The sequence below is a fragment of the Notolepis coatsorum genome, assembly GCF_963971535.1.
Source record: "Notolepis coatsorum genome assembly, chromosome: 6".
Classification (NCBI taxonomy): Eukaryota; Metazoa; Chordata; class Actinopteri; order Aulopiformes; family Paralepididae; genus Notolepis; species Notolepis coatsorum.
The window spans coordinates 134,928,026-134,955,326 of NC_140170.1; the positions used below are offsets into that span (position 1 = coordinate 134,928,026).

The window sequence follows — 27,301 nt, forward strand, 5'->3', positions numbered from 1 at the left end:
GACCCAGACCCACTGAAGGGACTGGATCCCCTGGAAAAAGGGGGGCCCGGAGAGGTCAATGACGCCAGGCATCAAGACCCCACCAGGCGGTCACTTAGTGACACCGCCCCCCACATCGCCAGCGTATTCGGACAGGGCCCCTCCAAGAGCGGGCCCTTTCCCCCCATTAGTACACCGCTTGGCACACTGACCCTGCAACACAGGCAGTCAGCATGGCCGTAAGCTTTCAAAAAGTTAACCAACGGAAGCAGGCAGCGCACCGGGGAAACCAGGCAGCAGGCTGTAGACCTAAGCCTGGAGCACTGCGGACGAGACAGGCGCCAAAGGGGTCAACTGAAAACAGCCCCCCCGGCGGAAGGGGCGTATGCTGGCGTTGTTGCGCACCATGACAAAGCCTCCATCAAAAACCCCCACCCAGAGGGGTCGAGGCAGAGAAGGCTGACACGATTGGCAGACGTCATGAACGTGCAGGGGCACACTCAACCGGGTAACCCGGGAGTTGACTCTGCTCCAACACACCAGGGAATCAACCACCCTCTTGGTACCACATACGGTGGTTGTTCCTATAACCCCTCAAGAAAAAAGGGTTATCCCAGGCCTACGGTTTCAACGAAACATTACTTCGGACCGGGCCCGGCGGCTCGGGAAGCACACAGGGTTACCAGAGGAGGTCCAGAAGACCACCCCAACAGCCCCCTCTTCGCCATGCGTGAGAGAGGAGCGAAAGAGAGGAGAACCAGCCCCTTATAATAGTGCCAGGTACAACGTGTACCCAACAAGGGTCTCCATAACGGCATTTTTCCCCCCGAAAAAAGCACAAGTCCCTCAGGGTACCAGAACAGTAGATCCGCATCCCCGGCGGACAACGGGTTAACTGACCTGGACCAGCGCGACCAAAACCAGTCCCGTGCCCTAACCATGCCGACATGCCCACTCCAGGAGAGGGGGCAGGTATGCGTGTTGATCTAAAACATGAAAAGAGGGCGCCACCCAGACGGTCCTATTTATACCGCGCTCAGTGGCCCACCCCAAGGGCGTGAGACCCCTCTACCTATGTTCTGATCTATTCGGTTAACATCCCCCAGATATGAACGAGAATCCGTCGAAACCCAGTAACAGGCTCTCAGAAGAGGAAAAAATCCCCCATCCCAGTTGCCCTATAAAAACGCTGTTTTAATAACAAGCAACCAAGGCGTACTAGCCTCCCGCATGATTCTTAACAGAACACCCCGAGCCAGCACTATGTATGCGTCGGGACCCAAAAACATATCAATGGACAGTCTAACCAGACCCCACATTGATCCTTCAAGGCGCCTGGGAGAACGACAAGAAGGTTGTCGTGCTTCATATTCTCCACACTTTTTTATTAAAAAAGAAAGAAACACCGACTGACATGAATCCCACGTGACGCAGCCGAGGGTAATTTTTTTTTACATCTTTACATCCCGCCACCCTCACCACAGAGGAGAGACGGAACTCCTCAGAGAGACTTCCCACGTGAGTCGTAGATTGAAAAGTCACGGTAACATTGAGTCATGTGACCAACCGACTCAAGTTACACTTATATCGAGCGTAGTAGAACAGTAAGTTCTACGGAAGCCGTCGTCCAATAGAAACACGCCTAGTGACGTTTGCTATGACGGGGGGAAACCCAAGACTCAATCGCCTGTGATAGGTGCGGAGTCTGGGAAACCCTCCCCCCCCCGTGCCAAGCTGCCTAACAGACCCTGACCGAATGAAAGAGAGTCCCAGAAACCCCCTGACCAATCAGAAGAGGGAAGGAGGGGTTTATCCGGTACCCCCTCGCAAGCCCAACCCTTGCATATGACAACAACAACAGCCATATGATACCTTCAGTAGCAATGCCAATGAATAGCGCAAGCTAATCCAATGCACGCTAGCCACAGACATATCTGTGAACAGGGTTTATAGCAAGGCCAAGTTGTGTGTGTGTGAACCCGACACCCGTATCTATGTTGTAAGACACCGAAAAATCTGATAGAGAGAGAGAGCGGCTGAGCCGCGGTACGTTTTCATACGAGCATTACTGCAAACCAACACAATAGTGTTGTAGCTCAATATCACTGTTTAAGCAACAGAGCACACAACTAACCTCTACCTTTATGTGGAGATTCAGGTCGAGGCAGAAAAAAACCTTTTTCAACCGAGTGTAGGCTGCAGGCCTTGCTTAAGCTCTAACTCGAAAGTAACGTCTAGCCCTCCTATCAAACCCATACTAGCGAAAGAACCACACGTTGCATCCCCATCATATGTTTGGTGAATAAACACACAGTTTGTTAACAAAAATACAGTCCCCCTTTAGGAGGGACTCTTTATTTTCCAACAAAAATCATAGAGGGGCCGGGAAGGGAACAGGGGGGGACCACAGAGGGAAAAAGTCAATGAAGTTTAGCGATGCCTGCCACGAGCCGCTCGGGGCTTTCCACCCTGTGGAGCCCCGGAGGGACGGTAAACGATCGGCGGCTGGTCTCGACGATCCCTACCGTCACCTCCGGGCGTAGATGGGCCGGCTGCAGTGGCGGAGGCGCCCTCTCTCCTCCTGGCCTTCTTCGCCGAAGGTCCAGCAGTGGCGGTGGTAGCAGCGGCGGCCACGGCGGAGGAACCTCGACGACGCGGCGGCCGTCTGACGCCACCGGCAACATCGGGCGGGGGGAAATGAGGCTGGAGCACGGAGCGCTCCTCCTGCATCTCCCTGCAGGTTGAGGTCATCAGCTGCAGTGCCGACCCGAATAGTCCAGCCTCGGAGAGGGGTGCCGTCAGAAGGGGAGTCCTCTTCTTCTCCGGCACACGCGCCTGCTCCAGCCAAAGGTGGCGCTGGATCAGAGTGGCCAGGGCGCGCACTTTCCCAGCGGATATAGCCTGCGGCTGAATCAGATGCAGGATGGCTCCTGCCGACTGGGCGAGCTGACCATGCTGTAAATCAGTCAGCTCCGTGCTGCCCGTCAATATCCCGGACATGAATCTCGCCAGCTGCGCGATGTTAGAAGTGGCAGCTAGAGATTGTGTTCCGGTGATAAATGACTGGTCGCTCCAAAATGCCAACCGCCTCGCCGATTTCCCTTGGGGAACCGGCTTCCGTAACGGCTCCCACACCACCTCAGGACAAAGGAGCGCCGCCATCGGCCTATCAAGCCGTGGCACGCCCTCCTTCATGCCGTCTACCAAACCCGCCACCCGCGTGACTTGCACGTAGGCGGGAGTAAGGCCCATGATGTGGGAGACCACCTGGCTCTGATGGACGTAGGCCGCCATTGAGGGGAAAAATGGAACAGCGGCAGCGGCACGCCGTTTGCGACTGCCGCCGCCGCCATGAGCTCGGGGAACAAAGCACGCAGTTCCCCCTGCATACTTTCCTCCACCGAGCCCGCGTCCCTCACATGCAGCAGACTACTGGTCAAGGAGCCACATTCTGATGTGGCTGATAGCAGGGCATCCCGCCACCGAGTCGGAGGTTCTAACCCAACATCCGCGGACGAGGAACCCCAAGGAGACATCTCACCCCCCTCCAGTGTTACCTGGACGGGCGGGAGACATGTCTCCACCGGGCCTTCAAACAAGAACCCGTCCGCCTCTATCATGTAGTCCTCTGTTTCCATCGGCCATGTAGAGACAGACGCATCCTCATCCGGCTCCAGCAACTCACCAAAACCAGGCCGTTCGCGTCTGCAAGCCACCATCTCCGTCTCAAATCCCCCGCAACCAAAGGAGCCGGCCGCCCAACAGCGGACGACTCCCCGGAAGCAGAGGAACCAGAGCCGGAAACAGGCCATCGCACAGGAGACGGCACTGGTGCACCAGCTCCTTGGAGAGGCAAACTACCCATCGGACGCCTACCGGGCGTGGCTGCCGACCACGAGAGAGGCCTCAACCCCGCTCCAAGACGCACGACAGAGGCGGCGATGGAGAACCGCTGGTGAAGAGTGGCGTTGCGAGCGCGATCCTCCGAAGTAGACATTATGACTTAGCTTTTTTCTTTCGAAATATATGAGAGAAGAAAAAAGCAAGAAAAAATGTAAACACGTCTCAACTTTCTTCAGCTAACAACCTCGTGAAGTGTGGGATCTACCGAAGGCACTTCCTTGTGGTGAAAGTGAAGAAGGAGGCGAGTACTGTAGGTGACCACACACCTGCTTATGAAGGTAAGCGGATAGGGGTGTGGCCAGACGAATGTTGGGATGTAAAGGTACATTGTGGAATTGAAGTGCGTGCAGACTGACGCTGAGCGGAGCCAGAATGAAATAGAACTAATGCGTAATTGGTCATTTTCTTTTACCCAGTTGTTAGGGCAAGACATATTGCAGTAGGCTGAATGAATATGGCATATTCATTAGTATTGGGGTGCCAGCTTAGATGTGATTGGTTTGATGATTTGGTTATGGAATGAGGTTAAAGCCCACATTTCGCCCATATTACACTTACATGTGTTCTTGATGAGTTTAGATTTATATAGACATATATTATTCAAGAACCTTCTTAAGTGTCAGAATATACAGAGGTCTTTTCTTACTCCAGCGTTTACAAATATTATCAATATAAACAAACCTTTTATGGTCACAAAATACAATTAAAAAACTCGAATGTACCTGTCTCATGTTACTCATTATCAAGAGCTAAGTAAATCAATTTGAGAATGAAAATGTGTCTCCATTCCAATTCTGCATTTTTAGTGGTGGGGCTACCAGTTTGTTTACACTTGGATCACTGATTCAGCCTTTAAACAATAGAATGTTTATCCTGGCTGGATTGTAGTGAAATGGAAATAGACACATTACAGCCTGTCAAATTAAAGCAGGGTATGAAAGGTATGAATGCCGACAGAGAGCTACAGCATTTCCATTCCAGTAAATGTTCAGAAGAGCCTCTAAGACCTCCATATTGTGTCTCTATGTCCATTAGGGTTGATTGATTATGGCAAAAATCATAATCAGGATTATTTTGGTTAATATTGAGATCACGATTATTTAACACAATTACTCCTTGACTTTGGAAACATCATACATTTATTGAACTTTACATTTAGCAGTGGATTTCCTCTTTAACAGTGGATTTCCACAATAGTTTTATCTCAATTATCTTGTTTTCATAACCATTGGATTAATTGAAAATGTATTCATTAATTGAAAATAAAAGTCAATGAATCACCCAGTCCTAGTGTCCATCCTGCTCTGTATGCCAATGTTGTCCTTTTCTCCTCTCACTTTTTCTTTTTCCCCCCTTCTCAGTTTTCCATGCAGTCTGTCGTCCTCCATTCGCCCCTCTGATGCCCCATGCACACCTCCATGACTTCCTGTACTGTCACTATTTCCTGCTGTTGCCACTTCCTGTCTAACCTCACTTCCTGTTGCTGTATGTCTCTCCCCTCTTACAGGCAGCGCTGGCCTCCTCTGGAGGACTATACTGTCTCCACGGCTGTCCTGTAATTATGCACCTGCTTGAATGCTGCATGAGTGTTGCAGATGAGTGGTTGAATGTCGTGTTGCACAGATGATAAACAGTGGCTGAACGTGGTGTTGCACAGATGATGAACAGTGGCTGAACATGGTGTTGCACAGATGATGAACAGTGGCTGAACGTGGTGTTGCACAGATGATGAACGAAAGGTTATCCTATAACCTAGTTATATGAATACTGGCTGAGCGTCTCGCTCTTCGCCATAATGAGATATATCTTTATCTCCAGCACCTACTGTGCTTCATTAACAAAACAATGCACCCATGCACCTGACCAGGCCCCGCCTCAGTGTCCTCCTATAAGACACCGGACATGGCCACACTCCCCCTTCCTCGGGAAAAAGTTTCCATCATAGAAACCCAACCAAGGGACCTCAGGGCGCTAAGAGCGAGACGCTCAGCCAGTATTCATATAACTAGGTTATAGGATAACCTTTCGTTATATAGCATTACTGGCACCGCGTCTTGCTCTTCGCCATAATGAGATATGGGGCAGAGCAGACACGTGGCCCGACAAGTGTACCCGCTGAGGACCCGCAAGCCCTACCACCAGGGGGGAGGGGAGTCCCGTCCACCCACCCTTCCTAGTGAAGAGGGTGCGGCAGTCAACTCCACCAAAGTGCGAAAAAAGAGGGAACCAGAGACCCCTAATAACGCACAGCACAGGCGGGACCACGTGTGACACATCACCCCGTGGCACACACCCACACACCCCAGCTAACCCACCGACAGGCGGGACGCAGGGGAGGTCCCAGACATCAGAACCGCCTAGAAGACAGAACCCCCAGTCATGTCCATGAGGTAAAACCTAACGAAGGGACCCGGGGAGGACCAGGAGGCCGCAGCACAGATGTCCTCCACCGAGGCCCCCCCTAACAAGGCGGCAGAGGCCGCCACACCACGAGTGGAGTGCGCCCTGACACCCCTAGGGGGGGCCAGCCCAGCCAACGTGTAGCAAAGGGCAATGCCCTTGCACAACCAATGTGACAGGCGCTGCTTGGACAGTGCCTTACCAGCGCGAGGGCCACCGTAACAAACGAAGAGCTGATCGGTAGCCCTGAGGTCCCGAGTCCGACTGAGGTAAACCCCCAAAGCCCGGACGGGACACGACAGGTGAAGGCCCGCCTCTAACTCATCAGCGTGAGGAGGTGGATGAAACGCCTGAACCACAATATCTCTGGAGCGAAAAGAGCTCCAGACATTCTTTGGCACGAAGACTGGATTAGGCCTCAGAGTCGCACCGCTATTCTCACGAATAGACAAGCACCCAGGCCGCACCGAGAGAGCACACAGCTCACCCACGCGTTTAACAGAGGTGATGGCCAGCAGGAACGCAGTCTTGAAGGACAGCTGTCCCAAAGACGCCAGCTCAAGAGGCTCAAACGGGGCCTCAGACAACCGGCCGAGGACCAGTTGGAGGTCCCAACTCGGAGACAGAGAACGTTCCACCGGCTTGAGACGCCGAGCGCCAAGCAGGAAACACTTCACAAGAGGGTGGCTGAACAACGTACCGCCCTCAAACCCCACATGACAAGAGGATATAGCCGTGGCATATACCCTCACCGTCGAGGCCGACAGTCTACCCAAAATAGACTGAAGGAAGGAAAGGACAGCGTCCAGGGGGCAGGACACCGGGTCCAAGCCCCCCACCTTACACCACTCTTGGAAAGTACGCCACCTACCCGTGTAAACCGCGATAGTGGAGGGAGCATGCGCGTTCCGGATGGTGTCGACCACAGAAGGGTCAAGACCCATCCCCTCCAGACTCACCCTCTCAACAGCCAAACCATCAGCGGCTGTCCCAGAACAGGTAACAGCCACAGAGACCCGTGCGCCTGAGAGAGGGCCCGCGATGACCAAGGAACAGGCCACGGCGGGGCTACCAAGAGCTGGATCAGGACCGGGAACCACACAGCTGTGCCCCGGTCCGGCGCGATCAGGATCAAGGTCCTGCGCTCCCGACGTATCCGCTCCAACAACTGAGCTATCAGATGTATGGGGGGAAACGCGTACAGAATCCAGGGCGGCCATGGATACATCGAGAAGGCATCCACTCCCAAGGGAGGATTGTCCCCCCGACTGACCAAGAACCACAAGGGGCACTGGTGAGACTGTCTGCTCGCAAACAGATCCACCGTGGCTTCCCCGAACCGGTCCCAGACCTGTCTGACTATGTTTGGACGTAATCCGCATTCGTCGGAATGTGGATCGCCCAGTGACATCGCATCCGCGCCCACATTCTGCTTGCCAGGGATGTGGAGCGCCCTCAGGCTGCGCAGATTGATAGCCACTCGCCGCCGCTCCGAGAGGGTTGCCCTCATGGGCCTTGAGCTTAGAACCAAGCCCAAGTACTCCACCTGTTGACTGGGAAGAGGCGTATTCTTCTTCCAGTTCACAGCAAAACCTAGCTTGGTGAGGAATTCCACCACCAGCCTGGTATGAGACCTGGCGACCTCCTCCGACCGGCTGAGGAGCAGAATGTCGTCGAGATAGAAAATAACTTGTATCCCCTGATGACGTAGAGGCTCCAGCGCGGTCTCTGCGCACTTGGTGAATGTGCGGGGGGCCAGAGAGTAGCCGAACGGCAGCCTCTGGTATTCGTACGCCACACCCTGAAAAAGGAAGCGAAGGAATTTCCTGTGAGGAGGGAAGATCGGGATGTGAAAATACGCATCCTTCAGGTCTATGGAGGTGAACCAGTCTCCCACCCTGACGGAGCTCATCAGGTGTTTGACGGTCAACATCCTGAACCGCCTCGTCACAATCAGCCGATTGAACGCAGACAGATCCAGTATAGGTCTGACACCTCCCGATTTCTTGGGCACCAGAAAATACCGGGAGTAAACGCCACACATCGTGTCCTCCCTTGGGACCACGACTATGGCTTGCTTCGCTAACAGAGATTGGATCTCGTCGGCCAGAGCTGTCACTGCTGCTGACCCTGACAACAGGGTCTGCACCAAACCTGAAAACGGAGGGTGGGGTTGTGCAAACTGCAACACAAGCCCCCGCCTCAACGTTCCCTCCATCCACTTCGACATATGGCACTGCTGTAGCCATATGTGATGGTACTCCCAAAGCGCACCCGCCGCCATTTGGCGCTGGTCCGCTAGGAACTGTAGATAGGCGGCCCGGTCCCACCCGCTGTGCGTTGCCAACCCTGGACCCGCTAACCGCGCGAGCAGGGCGTTTCGTGGAGTCAGGATATCGGACCCTGACACTACCCATGAGGCAATCGCACCCAAGGGGGGACCCCGACAGAAAGGGCCGGTTTGATACGGGAGAAGCTGACATCATACTGGGTGACAAAAGCTCCCCCACTGAACACCCCGCCAGCATGGACTGCTGAGGAACTGTTCTACAGCTGGACATGCAATACCCGGCCTGGTGAAGGCGAGGTCGGGGAAACCCGCGCTGAGCCTCAAGAGGCCTCAAGCCCCCCTGCTGACAACCTTTGTAGTTGACAGACGTAACACCAGGCTCACCAATCACAAACGCAGAACGCGTGGCGAGGGAGCCATGTGACAGCACAACATTCTCACGGACAGACCCAGTTTCAGCCATCAACTGGGTGTCAGCCCCTGTCCCCATGAGAAGCGAAACGTGGGGCCGCTTGCGCTTCATTGAAGGCACGCGACCCGCAACAAAAGGAAACAAATCAGAGTCCTTATCCCGCTGATGTTGGGGGGGGGGGTGACCAGAGAGCGAGCTGGACACAGCTAGACGGCGACGGTTTTTTAGGGCGTGCTCATCTAATGTAGCTGATCCCTCGGCCGCCAAGGCTGTCGGCCTTGCGGTCACCTGTTTTCATTGTGCCCAGGGTACCTCAGGCGGGGGGAAAATGGCCGCTGGTTGAGGGCCTCGCCACAGCCGTTGACGAGGCCGTGCTCTCACCTCTGGCTGCATGGTGCGAGGCGGTGTGGGGCCCAGGTCAAATACCGCCCACGTTTCCGCAGAAAGACAAAAGACTCCTTCCTCAGAAAGAGGAGCCCTAAGGAGAAGAAACCTTTCCTCCTCCCCAAGGGAAGACTGCTCCAACCAGAGATGCCTATGAATAAGAGTTGATAGCATCCTGATCCTCCCTGCGGTTATAGCTTGCGACTGAGTTAAGAGTTCTATAACCCCAAAAACACACGTGATGTTTTCGGCGTCGGCTGGCCCTGCAGCCCAACTACCCGACACCAATGTGGACAGAAAAACAGTCAACTGAGCAATGACACTGGCCGCTGCAAAATTCCATCCTGTGGCGTTATAAACATCATCAGCCCATACCGCCACCTCCCGGGCCGACTCACCCTCAGGCGTCGGCTTCCGGGTGGGACACCGTTCAACCCTGCCAGGGCAAAGGATCTATGCTACCTGGCCCTCAAGCCAGGGCACACCTGCCTTGCGCCCTGTTGTCAGCCCATTCACCCATAAAAATAAGCCTCAGCAAAACCCCCCACATTAGCTACCGACTGACCTTCATCAATGAACCGGTTAAGAGGAGGGAAAAGTGGTGACAGCCCACGGCGGGGAACAAAGGAACAGTGACCCAGCATCGTAGCATTAGCATTAGCCGCACGCTCCAGGATAGCTGGGAAAACATCAAACTCAGAGTCATGACGACAACGTTTACCCAGATATCCTGCCCCTTGCGCCAATACACAACTTGGTTGTCTCACGGGACAACGAGCAGTATCACAAATGCTAGCATTGATGCCTGCTAGCGCAGGCCCTACCTGTGCGCGACCTAGCCCGACAGCTAGCCGCCGCGCGATGTCCCTCGATCCGCTGTCAGAAGATGAGGAAACCCCAGGACAGGCCCGATGCGCTGTTAGAATGTGCCGAGAAGATTCCAGGGGCTGGAAAATCTCCGGCGAAAACCCAACATTGTTCAATTTCCTTCTGCATTTCATAACTACTAGTTCATGGCGTGCACTGCAGCGTCCATGATGGAAACAAAAAAGAGGAAAGGGGGAGTGTGACCATATCCGGTGTCTTATAGGAGGACACTGGGGCAGGGCCTGGTCAGGTGCATGGGTGCATTGTTTTGTTAATGAAGCACAGTAGGTGCTGGAGATAAAGATATATCTCATTATGGTGAAGAGCGAGACGCGATGCCAGTAATGCTATATAACAGTGGCTGAACATGGTGTTGCACAGATGATAATAATAATAATAATAATAATTAATTTAATTTATATAGCGCTTCTCAATAACCCGAAGTCGCTGATGATGAACAGTGGCTGAACGTGGTGTTGCACAGATAATGAACAGTGGCTGAACATGGCATGTTGTATTTACATTGCCTGCGCATCACACAAATGTATGCACTATATTTTATGCAATTGTGCAAATGGTTACTTTGAAAGCATCTTACTCACTTGTATTGTAACATAGAGATTGATTACAATGTTGTTACCTTTCAGCATTTAGATATGCTAACAATTAACTTTATAAAATACTTTCATATTTTACAAATGAGCAGATTCAGCTGGCACTAACAAACTTACTCTTGAACGCTTGGCCAAGCCTGTGAAAGGTGACTATACTTCTAAGCAGCTATACTGGTTTCCTTTTGTTTTGTTTTTTGTTGGCAACAATTATTGTAAATCACAGATTGTTTTTGTAATTTCAGGAAGAGGATCCCATGCAAGTAATTGCAGTGAGTTTCTATAATTGTCGACAGTGCTGAACATAATATATTGCCTCCATAATAATTTCCTTAAGCAATTATTTCTTCAATGCTGTTTGTATTTCCTCCTCAAAGTCCTCTGAGAACATGAGTGTATCCATCACTTTCTTCCGACTCTTCCGTGTCATGCGTCTGGTCAAGCTGCTGAATCGCTCCGAGGGCATCCGGAATCTTCTGTGGACCTTCATCAAGTCCTTCCAGGTCAGAGATTTGATTGGTTACCACATTTGGACCTGAGGTTTTGACTGGTTGCCCTGTGTGTCTCTTTGACGTCTTGATTGGTGGTTGTGTTACAGGCTCTGCCCTATGTCGCCCTCCTCATCCTCATGCTATTCTTCATCTATGCTGTGGTTGGAATGCAGGTAATGAAAACATTTATTTAAATGGAAGACTCTTCTAGGTGTAGCAGGGTGGATTATCCAGGCTTTATGGGAGTGGATGTACTGCCACCTGGTAGTGGGAACGCAGCAGATCTGGGTCCGGCTGAGTCCCCGACTGTAGGGCAGGAGTATTGGAGTGGAGGTTTAGCAGAGGGAGTGGATGGGGCCTAGGATTCACTAACCTAGGGGTGGTGCACTGGTCCTTCTTGCCCTCCAGGGCGACTCGCAGTAGTTCTCCACACACCCACACTTCCCTCAATACTTCCTGCGCCCTCCCACACCCGATGACAGTAATGATGGATGATATACTTTCTCCCCAAAGCAGTACCCTTCCTGATTGGCGAGCAGAGACCTGTCCCAATGATGCATAGGCAGGGGGTGGGGAAAGGATTAAACAATAAAGTGCATTACCCGGACAGGAAGGGGTTAAGACAACAGACACAGTAACAGACACGCACACAGTGCTCCCATTTAGCTCTCTTTACTGAAAGATTTCCTGTAATCAACACAAGGCACAATGAATAAAGCTCTTCCCACACTGGTCACTATACAGTATTGGAACCCGTCCCTTTAAGTGTTGAAATACTGGGCACCTAGTGCTCTCATTCTACGGTAATGAATAAAGCTCTTCCCACACTGGTCACTATACAGTAATGGAACCCGTCCCTTTAAGGGTCACACTACCTGTTCATTCACCCGTAGGTGGGGAGAGAGGGGGGAAAGAGGGAGAGGGGTACTAGAGCTACTCCATGGGATTTTATAATGGAACACACGTTATCACACAACACATTTAACCAAAAGACAGTGGGCCCACATTGAAAACAAAAGTCCTATCTATAGCCGGCATCCCCCAAAATAATAAATGTCTGGGTGCCCCTAAGCACTGCTACCAGTGTCGGTTCAAAGTACTTATTCTCTTCGCCCTTAAAGGGCACGCTCTGAACAAAGAGAATGTCTACCGATAAAGTTCCAGCACTCGGAGCGCTCACTGTAACTGGCTTGAGTGTACTTAACCAAGGGCTGGCCTGCTCTCACCACCGAACGTCCGTGTGGTGAGATGGCCGTCGAGAAGTCCCGGGATTGTTGCCCGTGATAGCAGGAGGCGGGCTGGGTTGACGTTAGGCAGGTGACTGCTGGAGGTCGACGGCTCGGAGGGTGCTAGGCCTATTTGAAGCTAAGCTGTGGGTCGGGACGACCCCCTGTCCTGTCGCTTATACTTTAACTAAAACGCAACGTGTGCAATATCTACAGCACTCTTCGGCAGTAACACGTCTGCTTCTTTGTTCACAATGTCTCTTTAGCATTAACTGGAAGCTAAGCTATCGCATACTACATTACTAACCCACCTCGTGACTGGGTTTATATTCCGCGTGCTTAATGTCTGGAGCTCCAGCTCCAAGCGACCTCTTGCTTCTCTGGAAAACGATGAAGAGGAAGTTCCGCCGCAGGCGCCGCGCCCTGAGCCCATCCTTCTTCACCTGTGTCCCCCTGCCCAACGTCGCCACCAGCTCCCCCTGGCGGTACCTGTATCATGTCCCACTATTAAGTGTCAATGTTAGGAGGTGGGGAATCAGACGGGTCCGTGGGCACAGTAGAGTAAAAGGGATTAGGGTTAGACACATTGAATTATTGTTAGACATATTCAGGTGTCTACATAGGGCAGCACCCTTTCGTTTTGGTCTTAGTCAACATCTTATTTCCTGAAAAATTATAAGCACATCTCTGGTAAGCATGAGATTGAAATAGGTCATTCTGCCTTGATTGCCGAATTTTACAGATTTGTGGATTAAATAAACACATTGTACTATACACAGGTCTCTTCTGTTTATTTAATCTCTGTCTCTCAGATATTTGGTAAGATCTCCCTGGTAGACAGCACATACATCAACAGGAACAACAACTTCCAGACATTCCCACAAGCTGTGCTGTTGCTCTTCAGGTGTGTATCCTGTCATGTCCCCCTGCATTCTCACATATGAATTATGTCACTAGTACTTTTCTTTTGATTAGTTCAGAGGTTCTCAGCCTTTTCCGTGTCAAGGACCCATGAATTGTTAAACTTTTTTGCTGCGGACCCCCAGTTAGCCAGGGACCCCCATCTGATAATTTTGTATTGTTATTGTTAGATTTGATTAAGAATTCTATAGCTCAGACACCAGCGGAGAAAGAGAAAAGTCACTCTTGTGTATTTTCTCATTGAAAAACTATTTTCTAGGCTAACTTCTAGTAAATTAAATGGAAAATCAAAGCACTTTACAATGTATGCCTCACATTCACCTATTCACTCACCCACTGACGGCAGAGGCAACCATGCAAGGTGCCAACGTGTTTGTTACATTCAAGCCTATTTGACTTGCCCTAAGGCCTGAGCAGTCAGGAAAATATGGCTCGTTTTCCCGGTAGGCCTTGAATGCAAACAGGTGGACACAGGAAAACGGACACGTTTTACCAAAAATAACAGTATTTATTTGATAACTATTTAAAGAACAAAAAATAATGGAGAGCTGGGTGCTCCAGTCTCCATGGTTCAGGATATAACAAAATAAAGTACATGGGCAAAAATAGAACAAAGCAAAAATGGTCAAACAGAAAAAATTGCCAAAAGGCAGTGAGAGGACAAGTGAGCACTTCAGGCGAGACAGGACTCTGGACAGTGTGTCAATCACAACCACCAATTAGTGACAACACACTTAACCCACAATGTGAATATACCACAGACAGTACATAACAGTGTTCATCAAGAGCAATTAGGGGTTAAGTGTCTTGCTCAAGGACACTTTGACATGCAGCCGGGAGGAGCCGGAATCCAACCAGGAACTTTCTCATTACAGAGCCACTGTCGCCCTCTAGTGAATGAAATGGTGATATTAAACTAAGAAAAAAGGTGAATACTGGCCAATGGTTAGGCCTTCTCTCAAATTACATATCACAGGAAACAATCTCAACCGTGGATCACATCGAAGTCTCACAATTTAATAACATCTGGAAATTGCTTGTGGATAATCTAGGCTCCTAATCATAGGAGATTGACCATCCACTCCATAACCCACCCTTCTCTCAATCCCCCTCTACTTTACTTACTCCCCTCTCTGCCCCCCCCCCCTTTCCCTTGTCATGTGTATTCATTGTTGTCCTTCATTGTCCTTAGTTGTAATTTGTTTGTCAATATCTAGTCTGAGTTCCCCCCCTCCGAGAGGGCAATGAAATATATATTTTTTAATATTTTTCTTATTTTACTACACTTTTTATTTAATTTTGTACTGTAAATAATTAAAATGTATAATAAATAATAAAGTTGTCCCCCGAAGAGGGGGGGGGGGGTGGATGGAGTGCCCTCAAAAAAGGGCCAGGAAAAAAGCTAGAAAAAAAGAAAAACGATTCCCAATTTTTCCCCACATTCAGAACCAGAACCACTATATTAGTTCAAGTATAGATTTAACTTTTATAGGCAGTCTCCGCCTGTCACCACTGTTCTCCGTAGTCAATAAATAGTCTCTCATGCCTTTGTTGGTCTTTGGTAGTTGCAAATTCACTAGAGACGGAGCTCCTTACTATCTGATCCATGGAGGAACACAATCACCCTCTCTTCTTTCTGCCTCCTGTGTAGATGTGCAACAGGAGAGGCTTGGCATGAGGTCATGTTGGCCTGTATGTATGGTAAGAGGTGTGACCCCAAGTCTGACTACCTGCCAGGGGAGGAGTTCACCTGTGGAGCCAACTTTGCCATCATCTACTTCATGAGCTTCTACATGCTCTGTGCCTTCCTGGTAACTGGTGGTACACACACAGCATGTACACACACACACGCACACACACACACACATACACACACGCACACACACGCACGCACACACATACGTGCACGTACCATAGGGCAGGACCTTCTTTAGTAGTCAACCTTATACTATAAAAGAGTTTATAAAAATGAAAGAAATCTTCCTTTTTATGATTAAGTAAAGTATATATAGGGGCGCTCCAGTAGCACACCACATAGCACGCTGAGTTGCGAAGCGGTCGTCCCGGGTTCGTTTCCCAGTCCCGGCGACCGTTTCCCAGTCCCTCTATTGGTCCTGCGTGGCCAGAAAATGCTGAAAATGCTATAAATAAAAGTAAAAAAAAAATAAAAATTAAGTAGGCCTATATATATTATTTATTTATCTTTTTTAATTTCTTATTAACTATATTAATCTGCCAATGGGGTGAGATACATAATTTCACTTATTGAAGAGCCACTTAACTTGTTTCAGGAAATGTACTGACATTAGTAGCGATATGTTGAGATAGAGCAGATCACTCCTTTTGTTTGAAGAGGATGTTGCTTGTTTTGAGAAAATCCTTGAAACAAGCTCATGTGATAACGTTATTGGAAAGTGTGAAAAGATCTCACCCTCACAGGCTTTCATATCATACAGTATGTTCTCTCTCTCTCTCTCTCTCTCTCTCTCTCTCTCTCTCTCTCTCTCTCTCTCTCTCTCTCTCTCTCTCTGACTTGCGTACTTCCTCTGTTTGCTTACAGATCATCAACCTGTTTGTGGCTGTCATCATGGACAATTTTGATTACCTGACTCGTGATTGGTCAATCCTTGGTCCTCAGCACCTGGATGAGTTCAAGAAGATCTGGGCAGAATATGACCCTGAGGCCACGTAAGAGTGTGACTGTGTGTGCGTGTTTATCTGTGTGCGTTTTGTGTGTGCGTGTGCGCGTGTGTGTTGTGCCTGGACGATATTTTTACTTTAATGCTTTTAATTCTTTTAACTTCAATAGTTCCACCATTTAACTTCAATAGCTCCATTTGGAAAGAATGAATGTGTGTGTGTGTGTGTGTGTGTGTGTGTGTGTGTGTGTGTGTGTGTGTGTGTGTGTGTGTGTGTGTGTGTGTGTGTGTGTGTGTGTGTGTGTGTGTGTGTGAATGAATGAATGAATGAATGAAAACTTTATTTAACAGATTGCAGAATGGGTACAATACAGTACGGCTCAATACACACAATTGTTAAAGGAAAACTCCAACATTTTGGGAAATTAGCTTATTTAACATCTTCCCTGGAGTTAGACAAGAAGATACATACCTTTTTGTCTCTGTGCGTGCATTTAGCTTTGGGAACAGTCGCTCTGTTAGCGTAGCTTAGCTTCATCACTGGAAGTGGGGGAGATCCGGAGCTTCATCACTGGAAGTGGGGGAGATCCGGAGCCTGACGTTCCCTTACACTGTATACAGTCACGAAATACACTCCAAATACAACTCCAAAACGTTCATGTATACATGTTGTGACCTGTGTATTCACCACGTGGAGAAATAAAAAATAATTGAATTAGACAATTACGTTTTATAAGCAAATATACTCTGAACTATTTTTTGCCTAACCACTCCTCTCTGAGCGCAGCAGCGGAAAACGAACCTAAACTAACGTTACAACTAACCTAAAGTTAGTTTATGTTCGTGTTAACGTTAGATAATGTACAAAATAAACGTGTGTGTGTGTGTGTGTGTGTGTGTGTGTGTGTGTGTGTGTGTGTGTGTGTGTGTGTGTGTGTGTGTGTGTGTGTGTGTGTGTGTGTGTGTGTGTCCGTGTCCGTGTCCGTCCTCACATTTCCCCTTCTATCCTCCAGGGGGCGTATCAAGCACCTGGATGTGGTCACACTCCTAAGAAGGATCCCGCCTCCTCTAGGCTTTGGCAAATTCTGCCCCCATCGTATCGCCTGCAAGGTGAGGTACCGGTAGACATGGAATTCATTCTATTTCACCATACAGACATACCCCAGTAGCACTATGTTGAGCAGGCTGTGTTCTGAACGTACATCTACAGAGGCTGGTCTCCATGAACATGCCCCTCAACAGTGATGGAACGGTCACCTTCAACGCTACGCTATTTGCCCTGGTCAGGACTGCACTGAAAATCAAGACGGAAGGTATGTTTGTGTGTTTTCTGTCATAGTAGTCAAGTCAAGAGTCAAGAGTTTTATTTGTCACGGCATACGAGTATACAATGAAATGCGGGTGGTCTTGCCCGCAACGATGTGCATAATACAATAGTAATAATAGAATCCAATAGAACGACATTGTGCAATAAAACAAGTAAACAGAGTAGGGCATATCGGTATATGTACATGAGTTATTTACAGAGCATGGTAGGACATACTAGGTCCTGTGGTAGTGCAGTACACTGTTAGCTACGGATGAGGCACTGGTAGGGTGACCAGGTGTCCCCCTTTTGGTTGTACTGTCCCACCATTTGAGACCGCGTCCCACATATTGAGAGGATGTCCCTCTTTTCTAAGCAAAAAATAAATATCGAACACAAGACATTACTGTCAAGTGATAAAGTTTGAATATTTAAAACAGATGTTAGGTGGTAACAAGCCGGCTGCCAGTGCCAAGATGAATGTGGAGAGATATAATTCTGTATTTAATTTGTATTTATTTTGATTTAACCTTTATCTATTCGGTGAAGACGAGTTATTCTAATAAAAAAAATTACATTATCAATCTGTCCCACTTTGTCCCACCAAAATCTTACTGTTGTCCTGCTTTTGGACTTTTTGCATCTGGTCACCCTAGGCACTGGGTCTTTATGTACATGTATAGATGAACTATCATACATACCACAGTATCATGAGACTGAACAATCACCACATCATTTATATTGGTCAGGCAATTTTGAACAAGCCAATGAGGAGCTGAGAGCCATCATCAAGAAGATCTGGAAGCGGACCAGTATGAAGCTGCTTGACCAGGTCATCCCACCAATAGGAGGTCAGCTTTCATGTGATTGAAGAAAACGCAACCATTCCTGAACTGCTTAACATTCTTTCCAGAATGAAGTTACCAATGTTTTAAACGTATCACTGTTTCTGACATTTACACCTAAATTCTCCTTCTTTCTGGTAACTGCTGTTGATGACAATCAGTTTCCATAAATATAGTATTATATAGTAATAACATTATGAAAACTGTTAATCGCATATCTTCAGATGTAAATGCTTGTGTGTACTGTAAAAAAGAGACCAGCATGGGGAAACAGTACCACCACCTTTCCTGACAACATGTGGACATGTGGAGGTGTGTGATTATTCTGCTAGTGTCATCTGATGTTTGATTTGTCCCTGTAACATTGTGTTGCTTGTATGTTTTATCAGATGACGAGGTGACAGTCGGGAAGTTCTACGCCACCTTCCTGATCCAGGATTACTTCAGAAAACTAAAGAAGAAACAAGAGGAATACTATGGTTGCCGGCCTACTGGTACAAAGAGTGCAACCAACGAGATCCAGGTCAGGCCTCGCCAGCTCCAACTACTAAAGTGACAGTATTGTCATGTTCAGGCACAGAACACTGACAATAATACAGATTTACATAAAAGAAAATATATATATATATTAAAATGAATAAATTAATACTTTCAATACTGGAAAATAGCTTGTGGTATACTATCTACTCTACATGACATACTGTATTGGTACCAGCCGGGTCACCTGGTCCTAACACTGCGCTATAAATTCCCTCCCTCTCTCTGTCTCTCTCTCTCTCCACCAGGCGGGGCTGAGGAACATTGAGGACGAGGCAGCTCCAGAGCTCCACAGGGCCATCTCAGGAGACCTGATGAATGAGGAGGAGATGGACAGGGCCATGGACGAGGCTAACGAGGACGGCATCTTCAGGGTGAGAGGATAGTTAGGGACTAGGGATGGATGGATGTACAGTATATACAGTATGTATGTATGTATGTATGTATGTATGTATGTATGTATGTATGTATGTATGTATGTATGTATGTATGTTTATACAACGGCATGCAAATTTCTCGATTCTGATTGGCTGAAACAGTCCATTTACACGTCTTTATTGGCAACAATCCACGGTCCTGGGCTCAGGACCCGCCCACAACCGAATCACATATCACTCCGCCGGCTATCTCCGGGAGAAAAAAAGATTGCGGACAACAAATGGATATGTTGATAGCGCCATAACGACTAAATATGAAGCGATTCTGTCACTGCGAATGTGTTAGTCCTTTAAACAATGTTGGATGATGTAATTGATGGGTCTTGAATCATTCTAGAACAAAAGAAAAATCGCGATTTGATTGATTGATTAATTTGCATTTTTTTTTTTCAATTTCTTTTTCCTTCTCTCTGACTGTCAGCGCTAGCTCTAGTCTCCACCAGTCCACGTGAGCGGATCGGCGCGGCCGAGAAATCCGCTCTTCGCTCTTTAAAGCTTGGTCCGCTCCGCTAATCACTCATGTTGACCCCGCCCCCAAGTCGCTCTCCGCTCGCTCCCCGCTCACCTTGAATCGAGCGCTCCCCGCTCCCCGCGCCAGATCGCTCGGCAGTTTTTTTTCTTCTTTTTTTGGAGCATGGTGTAAATGAGCTCAAACTACAACAGTCTACACCCCCTGGGCCCCTTAACAATTGTTTGTATTGAGCCGCATTGTAATTGTAGCCATTCTGCAATGTTAAATAACGTTGTTTATCCATTCACTATCTCTATTAAGCGATGATAGGCTAGCCGAGCCACAATGCTATGGTCGCTGCCATTAACGTTAGCATGTAAGCTAACGTCAACAACAATGGCGTCGATATACTTTTTCTAACTAGAGTGAGTGTGGGCGTCTCTACAGTGACAAAGCCTGAACGAACAGCCTATCACAGGTTCACCCTTCTCATTGGTTGAAAATGGCCTTCATGTTTGTACATCGCCATCTGTTGCTTTGGCATTGTACTGCATGTATATATTACATCAGTGTTAAACCACTGTGAGCGGCCTGGAGTGGATTGGAGCGGAGGAGAACTCTCGCTCCGGACGTCGCGCCGACTCATTTTAAAACCCACTCCTCGCTCACGTCAAAACCGGCCGCTCCGCGCCCCGCGCCGCTCACGCTCCGATCCGCTCACATGCACTGGTCTCCACCCACCGCCACACACACCCCCCCCCACACACACACACACACACACACACACACACACACACACACACACACACTCCTGTCTGCAACGCGGGTCAGACTGAGAGAGAGCTGGGTGCTGCGCTGTTCTAAGTGAGCATGGCCTATTGAGTTGATTGATTGATTGCTAATTTTATTACTGTACGCTTGGTTTCCAACTGGTTAAGTTTAGGCCCTCTACAGTAGGTTTAAAAAAATAAATAAAAAAATAGGGCGAAGAAAACGTTTTTTTCCTATAGGGCAAAGAAAACTTTTAAATTTGTTTTACCTACTTTCTATAGAAGCATCTAAGAATGAAGTTCTATGGAAAGTAGGTCTGCATTACAATAATACACAGTTGGATGTGTTAGTTGGTTGGATGCACTTCAAGCTGCTTCCACATGAGGCAACTTCTCTCAATCATTCCAATAATACACAGTTGGATGTGTTAGTTGGTTGGATGCACTTCCGATCTGCTTCCACATGGAGGCAAATTGTCTTTTTTGTAGTTGTGGGAACTACTTTTTCTGGCGGATGGTTTTTTCAATAAATCTTCGATTAATGTGTGTTTATTGTATAGAAATAAGGTTGGATGAATGTGGCAGTTGTATAAAAGCTTTACACCACTTGCAGTCGTGATTTGTGAACAATAAACCATGCCTAGGGGGGTCTAACGACCACCCCTAGGCATGGTTTATTGTTCACAAACCACTCCTGCGCGTGATGTAATGCTTAAATGTATGTATGTATGTATGTTTCAAGTTTCAAGTTTCTTTAATAGTTGTCATACAGAAGTACAGAATACTTTTGTACAAAATGCTTCTTACTGTTGCGCTCCAGAGACTGTGCATGACAAGATAAGTATGAAATAAAAACATAGTAAAAATTAGAAGTAAAAAAAGAGGTCACAGTGTTCAGTTTAGACATATGTACAATGTTCGTAGACGTAGTTACCATACAATATACAATACTGTGCAGTGTACTAATATACAATACTATATAGTGCAAGGCATAAATGGACGAGGTGCAGTTTAGGTACAATTCACAGTAGGTGTACGAGTTGTAGTGCAAATCCTTTATCAATAAATATAAAGTGTAAGTGTGTTTGTGTGATCTAAAGTGTGGAGAGTGGGTGCTGCAGTGTGTTGTTTGTTTGAGTGAGTGTGTGCTTGTGGGTGTGTGTGCTGTGTGCATTTGATGGTTGTTGCATAGTGATTATTGTTCGTTTAGCGATTATTGTTCGTTTAGCAGCCTGATGGCCTGGGGATAGAAGCTCCTTCTGAGTCTTTCTGTGCTCGCCATAAGACTCCGGTATCGCTTGCCTGACGGCAGCAGTTCAAAGAGGCAGTTGTTCGGGTGGCTCGAGTCCTTAATAATTCTCTTAGCCTTCCCCTTGCACCGCTTGTTGTAAATGTTCTGGAGGGTGGGAAGCCCCCCTCTAATTGTGCGTTCGGCTGAACGTGTCACTCTTTGTAGTCTGCTACGGTCTTGTGCAGTGCTATTCCCAAACCAGGAGGTGATGTTGCCGGTCAGGATGCTCTCTATTGTACATGAGTAGAAGTTCCTAAGGATCTTCTGACTGACTTGGAACTTCCTTAGGCGCCTGAGGAAGTAGAGGCGTTGTCGTGCCTTCTTCACAACACTGTCAATGTGTGTGGTCCATGTCAAGTCCTCGGATATGTGGGCTCCGAGGTACTTGAAACTGTTCACTCTCTCAACTGGTGCCCCGTCGATGCTGAGGGGGCTGTAGTCCTTGACCCCCGACCTCCTGAAGTCCACAATCATCTCTTTTGTTTTGCTGACGTTCAGGGAGAGGCAGTTCTCCTGACACCACTGTGACAGGTTCTCTACCTCTTCCAGGTAGGCCCTTTCGTCGTTGGCAGAGATCAGGCCCACCACTACTGTGTCATCAGCAAATTTGATGATGGTGTTGTTGTTCCGCTGTGCTACGCAGTCATGTGTGTACAGGGAGTAGAGGAGGGGGCTCAGAACACAGCCCTGGGGGGCCCCTATGTTGAGCGTGATGGATGAGGAGGTGCAGTTGCCGGCTCTTACCACCTGGGGTCTGCCCGTCAGGAAGTCCAGGACCCACTGGCACAGGTCATAGTTCAAGCCCAGGTCCCTGAGCTTGGCTATGAGTTTGGAGGGGACTATGGTATTGAATGCTGAGCTGTAGTCGATGAACAGCATTCTCACATAGTTCCCCTTCCTCTTGTCCAGATGTGATGCTGCTGTGTGCAGCACATGGGCTATGGCGTCCTCCGTGGACCTGTTGGGGCGATATGCAAATTGCAGAGGGTCCAGGTTGATGGGGAGGGAGGAACAGATGTAGCCCTTCACTAGCTTCTCAAAGCACTTCATGGCTATGGAGGTGAGGGCTACAGGGCGGTAGTCGTTGAGGCAAGCGGGCGTAGATTTTTTGGGTACAGGGATGATGGTGGACTTCTTCAGACAGGTGGGGATGACGGCCTGTTCCAAGGACAGGTTGAAGATGTCAGTGAATACCGGGGCCAGTTGGTCGGCACAGACTTTTAGGACGCGGCCGGGGATGCCGTCCGGTCCTGCTGCCTTCCTGATATCCACTTTTTTAAAGATCCGTCTCACCTCATGCTCTGTTACCCTGAACACTGAGTCTCCATCAGCAGACCCCCCCCCCCCCATTGCCGTGGTTTGTAGGCTGGTGTTGTTATTCACAGCCTCAAACCTCGCATAGAAGGAGTTGAGATCATTTGCTAAGGAGATGTCACTGTTCAGTTTGAGGGGGGTTCCTTTGTAGTCTGTCATTGTTCTGAGGCCCTGCCACATGCCTCTAGAGTCAGCCTGTTCAAACTGAAGTTCAACTTTATCCCTGTAACGCCGTTTTGCCTCTATTACTGCTCTCCTGACGTTGTATCTTGCCATCTTGTGTTCTTCCATGTTGCCTGTCACCAGCCCGGTGTTGTATGCTGATGTGCGCACTTTCAGAGCCTCACGGACGGATTTGTCTACCCAGGGCTTTTGATTTGGGTAGATATTAATTTTGGTGGTGGGGATTATTACTTCTACCTGAGTACAGACATAGTCAATCACCGTTTCGGTGTATTCGTTAATATTGGCTGTGTTATCACGGAATACACTCCATTCTGTGCTTCCCAGCACTGCTTGGAGTGACTCCACTGACGTCACGGCCCAACGCTTAACCTCTCGCGAGACCACCGGCGTTCGCTTGAGACTCTGTTTGTACTTAGGCAAAAGAAAAATTGCAGCGTGATCGCTTTTACCGAATGGACTAAGAGCCTGTGACTTGTACCCATTCTTAAATTGCGAGTATACATGGTCTAATATGTTCTCGCCTCTGGTGGGACAGGTCACATGCTGATAGAAATTCGGCAGCACCTTTTTAAGACGCGCGCTGTTGAAATCCCCCAAGACCAAAATGGCCGCGTCAACGTTAGCTGCCTGGAGTTTGTTTACCTCGTCGTGAAGTTTTGAAAGTGCGACCTCAGTGTTCGCGTGTGGTGGAATGTACACTCCGATGAGGATGATGGACGTTAACTCTCTTGGGAGGAAGAAGGGTCGACATTTTATCGTGATAAACTCCAGGTCTGGGGAGCAGTGGTTAGACATTTGTATGTATGTATGTATGTATGTATGTATGTATGTATGTATGTATGTATGTATGTATGTATGTATGTATGTATGTATGTATGTATGTATGTATGTATGTATGTATGTATGTATGTATGTATGTATGTATGTATGTATGTATGTATTGATAGATGGGTGGAATGCATGGATAGTGGATACAGATGGGGACATTAGGGTAAAGAGAGAAGTGGATTACCATCGAACAACCCAGTAAAACCATTACACCAAACCAATGTCCCTGTGATATCTGCCATGTTCTCTCCCCCAGAGACAAGGTGGGCTGTTTGGTAACCACATGGACCCGTTCTCCATGGAGAATGAGACGATCAACCCCACCCAGGTCACCAGCCAGAGACCCCTACAGATGGCAGAGGGAGCCAACCATAAATACAACATTAACATCAACAACAGCAATGCAAGAGAGAGGTGTGTGTGTGTGTGTGTGTGTGTGTGTGTGTGTGTGTGTGTGTGTGTGTGTGTGTGTGTGTGTGTGTATTCTAATTTTTTCAACATAGATGCAAGTTGTCTGTGTCTGTGTGTGTGTGATACATTCAATAAATGTACCTTAATTTGTGTGTTTACATGTGTGTGTGTTCACATTAATTAAATTCAGTAAGTTGTTAATATGTTGTGCAAAACTTGATGCATACCGACATACTGTATGTTTGTTGTTTTGTGTCGCAGCTTTGACTGTGTACAGGTTGATGTGAGCAGCAAACATCCAGTAGCAGACAGACCGCCACAGACCACGCTGCCTCCTCTGCCCCAGCAGGCCCAGCAGGGGCAGGGCTTAGGGAGCGCAGCTGACCAGCTGATCCAGGAGGTGAGTGGAGGAAAGAGACTCTCTGACTTCCTACAACTGAAGCTCAGGCTTAGATGCATCGGCACAAATAATGTTATGAACAATACCAGAGGTGGGAATCTTGGAGAAACACATGATTAAATTGATGACAACAATTATCTAGGCATTTATCTAATTTGATAGATGAGATTCTAGATGGTTATTTACCTTTGTGTTACAAAGCTTGTATATTGTGTTTCTGCTTGGCTAATCTTTACAATCTGTAGGCCTAAATTGACACCATATCGCAAGATTGGAAACTGAATTTTCCCTCCACCCCTAAACAATACATTATGTGATGATGATGATGATGATGATGATGATGATGATGATGATTAGATGTATTTAGGCAAAAAGGTCTTATAAACCTGTACCCAGAGGATAAAACATGAAAGTAATAGAAACAGCTATTTCCTATGTGGTCCTATGTGCGGTAGTGATGATGATGATGATAATGATGATGGTGATCATGATGATGATGATGATGATGATGATGATGATGATGATGATGATGATGATGATGATGATAACAACATTAAAGCTGCACTATGGAAAAATTAGCACCCTGTGGCTAGTCCTCCTGGGATCCTCACAAGAAAACAATATAACAATACATCTACAGAATGTAATTAGTAATACAATTTACATTTAAATAAAATAAACGGAAAGGAAATAAAAAATGAATACTCAACATTGAAGATGTAGGCCTAACACATTCCCCCCCAAAATCCCATTGATAAAAAATATATAAAAAAACATAAAATAGTCAATAACATCTCTACTACATCAGTCTCATGTACACCAGTTCACTTTTTAATATATTTTTTTAATTATATGTATTCTTCCCTTGTGGATACTAGTAGCTTGTTCCAGTTGAATATGGCTCTATAGCGCACTGTGGATTTTAAACTATTAGTCCTACAGGTAGAGGAAGTACCAAGTAAAAAAAAAAAAAAAACGAATCTACGAATTCCAATCTGGAACATCCCACTCCACTGACACATGCCTTCTCTATTTGAACGACCACATCAAACAAGAGGTGGATGCGGTCAAATACTGCGACATGGTCAGGCTGGACATCCAAAAGGCTTTCGACACTGTCAAGTTTCAAGTTCAAGTTTGTTTATTAGTTGTCAGTAAAATACAGAATACCTTTCCATGAAATGCTTTTTCTTTATGAGCTCCTGGGATTGTGCTAGATAAAAATAGATAAAAAGTATAAAATAGAAAAAGTCAAAAGTATGTAAACAAAAAGTGTTCAGTCAATATACAATACAGAGTAAAAAAAAATAGTAACAGTGAGGTACAATGCAGAAATGGGATGAGGTACAACTTAGGGTAAGGTGCAATGAGGTATGAATTGTAGTGCAATCTCTTTGCTACTAAATATAAAGTGTGTTAAAGTGTCTAAAGTGAGTAGAGTGGGTATTACGGTGAGTGTTTATTTAAAGTGAGTGTGTGCATGTGGATGTGTGTTCTGTGAGTTTAGATGATAGGTTGATACATAGTGTCATTGTCGTTGAGCATCCTGATGGCCTGGGGATAGAAGCTCCTTCTGAGTCTCTCTGTATTGGCCATGAGACTCCGGTATCGCTTGACTGACCGCAGCAGTTCAAAGAGGCAGTTGTTTGGGTGACTAGAGTCTTAGCCATGCCCCTGCAACGCTTGTTGTAAATGTCCTGGAGAGTGGGAAGCCCACCTCCAATTGTGCGTTTGGCTGAACGGGCCACTCTCTGTAGTCTGCTGCGGTCTTGTGCTGTGCTATTCCCAAACCAGGAGGTGATGTTACCAGTCAGGATGCTCTCTATTGTGCATGAGTAGAAGTTCTTGAGGATCTTCTGACTCACTTTGAACTTACTTAGGCGCCTAAGGAAGTAGAGGTGTTGCCGTGCCTTTTTCACTACACTGTCAATGTGTGTGGTCCATGTCAAGTCCTCGGATATGTGGGCTCTGAGGTACTTAAAACTGTTCACTAGGGATGCACCGAATGGGAAATTCTTGGCCGAAACCGATACCGAAAATAGGAAACAGTTGGCCGAAATCCGAATACCAAAAGGCCGAAAATGATTAATATTTTTTATTTGCTACCTGATTATGGCAAAAGACATGATTATGGCAAAACTGAACTTACATAATATTAATAATCACTATTATGGGCCCATAAAACATTTATTCAGCACTTTTGAATGCATACATTAATTCCAGACTGACTGCTGAAAGATTGTACAATTTAAACATTTTCTCTTTGCATACAACAAAATGTGCATTAAAGTCAAGTGCATTTTCTTTTCTCTGTAGGATAACTACAACAAAGTGCATTCAGAACAAAGCCAAGGTGCTTTAAAACTGCATAAAGATCTGCATAAAGACACACACACAAGAGG

At 47.5% G+C, this 27,301-nt stretch overlaps 1 protein-coding gene across 1 annotated transcript in view; it reads left to right on the top strand.

Moving 5' to 3' along the window:
* The window catches only part of cacna1sa (calcium channel, voltage-dependent, L type, alpha 1S subunit, a), a 151,992-nt gene that overhangs the window by 120,307 nt on the left and 4,384 nt on the right, over window positions 1–27,301 (top strand). Inside the window, exons 29-42 of the mRNA XM_084316714.1 lie at window positions 5,390–5,437; window positions 11,092–11,118; window positions 11,224–11,349; window positions 11,445–11,510; window positions 13,376–13,467; window positions 15,136–15,295; window positions 16,045–16,172; window positions 17,137–17,233; window positions 17,334–17,436; window positions 18,179–18,280; window positions 18,664–18,797; window positions 19,060–19,185; window positions 24,345–24,502; window positions 24,761–24,899. Coding sequence (XP_084172840.1) covers window positions 5,390–5,437; window positions 11,092–11,118; window positions 11,224–11,349; window positions 11,445–11,510; window positions 13,376–13,467; window positions 15,136–15,295; window positions 16,045–16,172; window positions 17,137–17,233; window positions 17,334–17,436; window positions 18,179–18,280; window positions 18,664–18,797; window positions 19,060–19,185; window positions 24,345–24,502; window positions 24,761–24,899 — 1,506 coding nt within the window. The remainder of the gene's footprint in view (window positions 1–5,389; window positions 5,438–11,091; window positions 11,119–11,223; window positions 11,350–11,444; window positions 11,511–13,375; window positions 13,468–15,135; window positions 15,296–16,044; window positions 16,173–17,136; window positions 17,234–17,333; window positions 17,437–18,178; window positions 18,281–18,663; window positions 18,798–19,059; window positions 19,186–24,344; window positions 24,503–24,760; window positions 24,900–27,301) is intronic.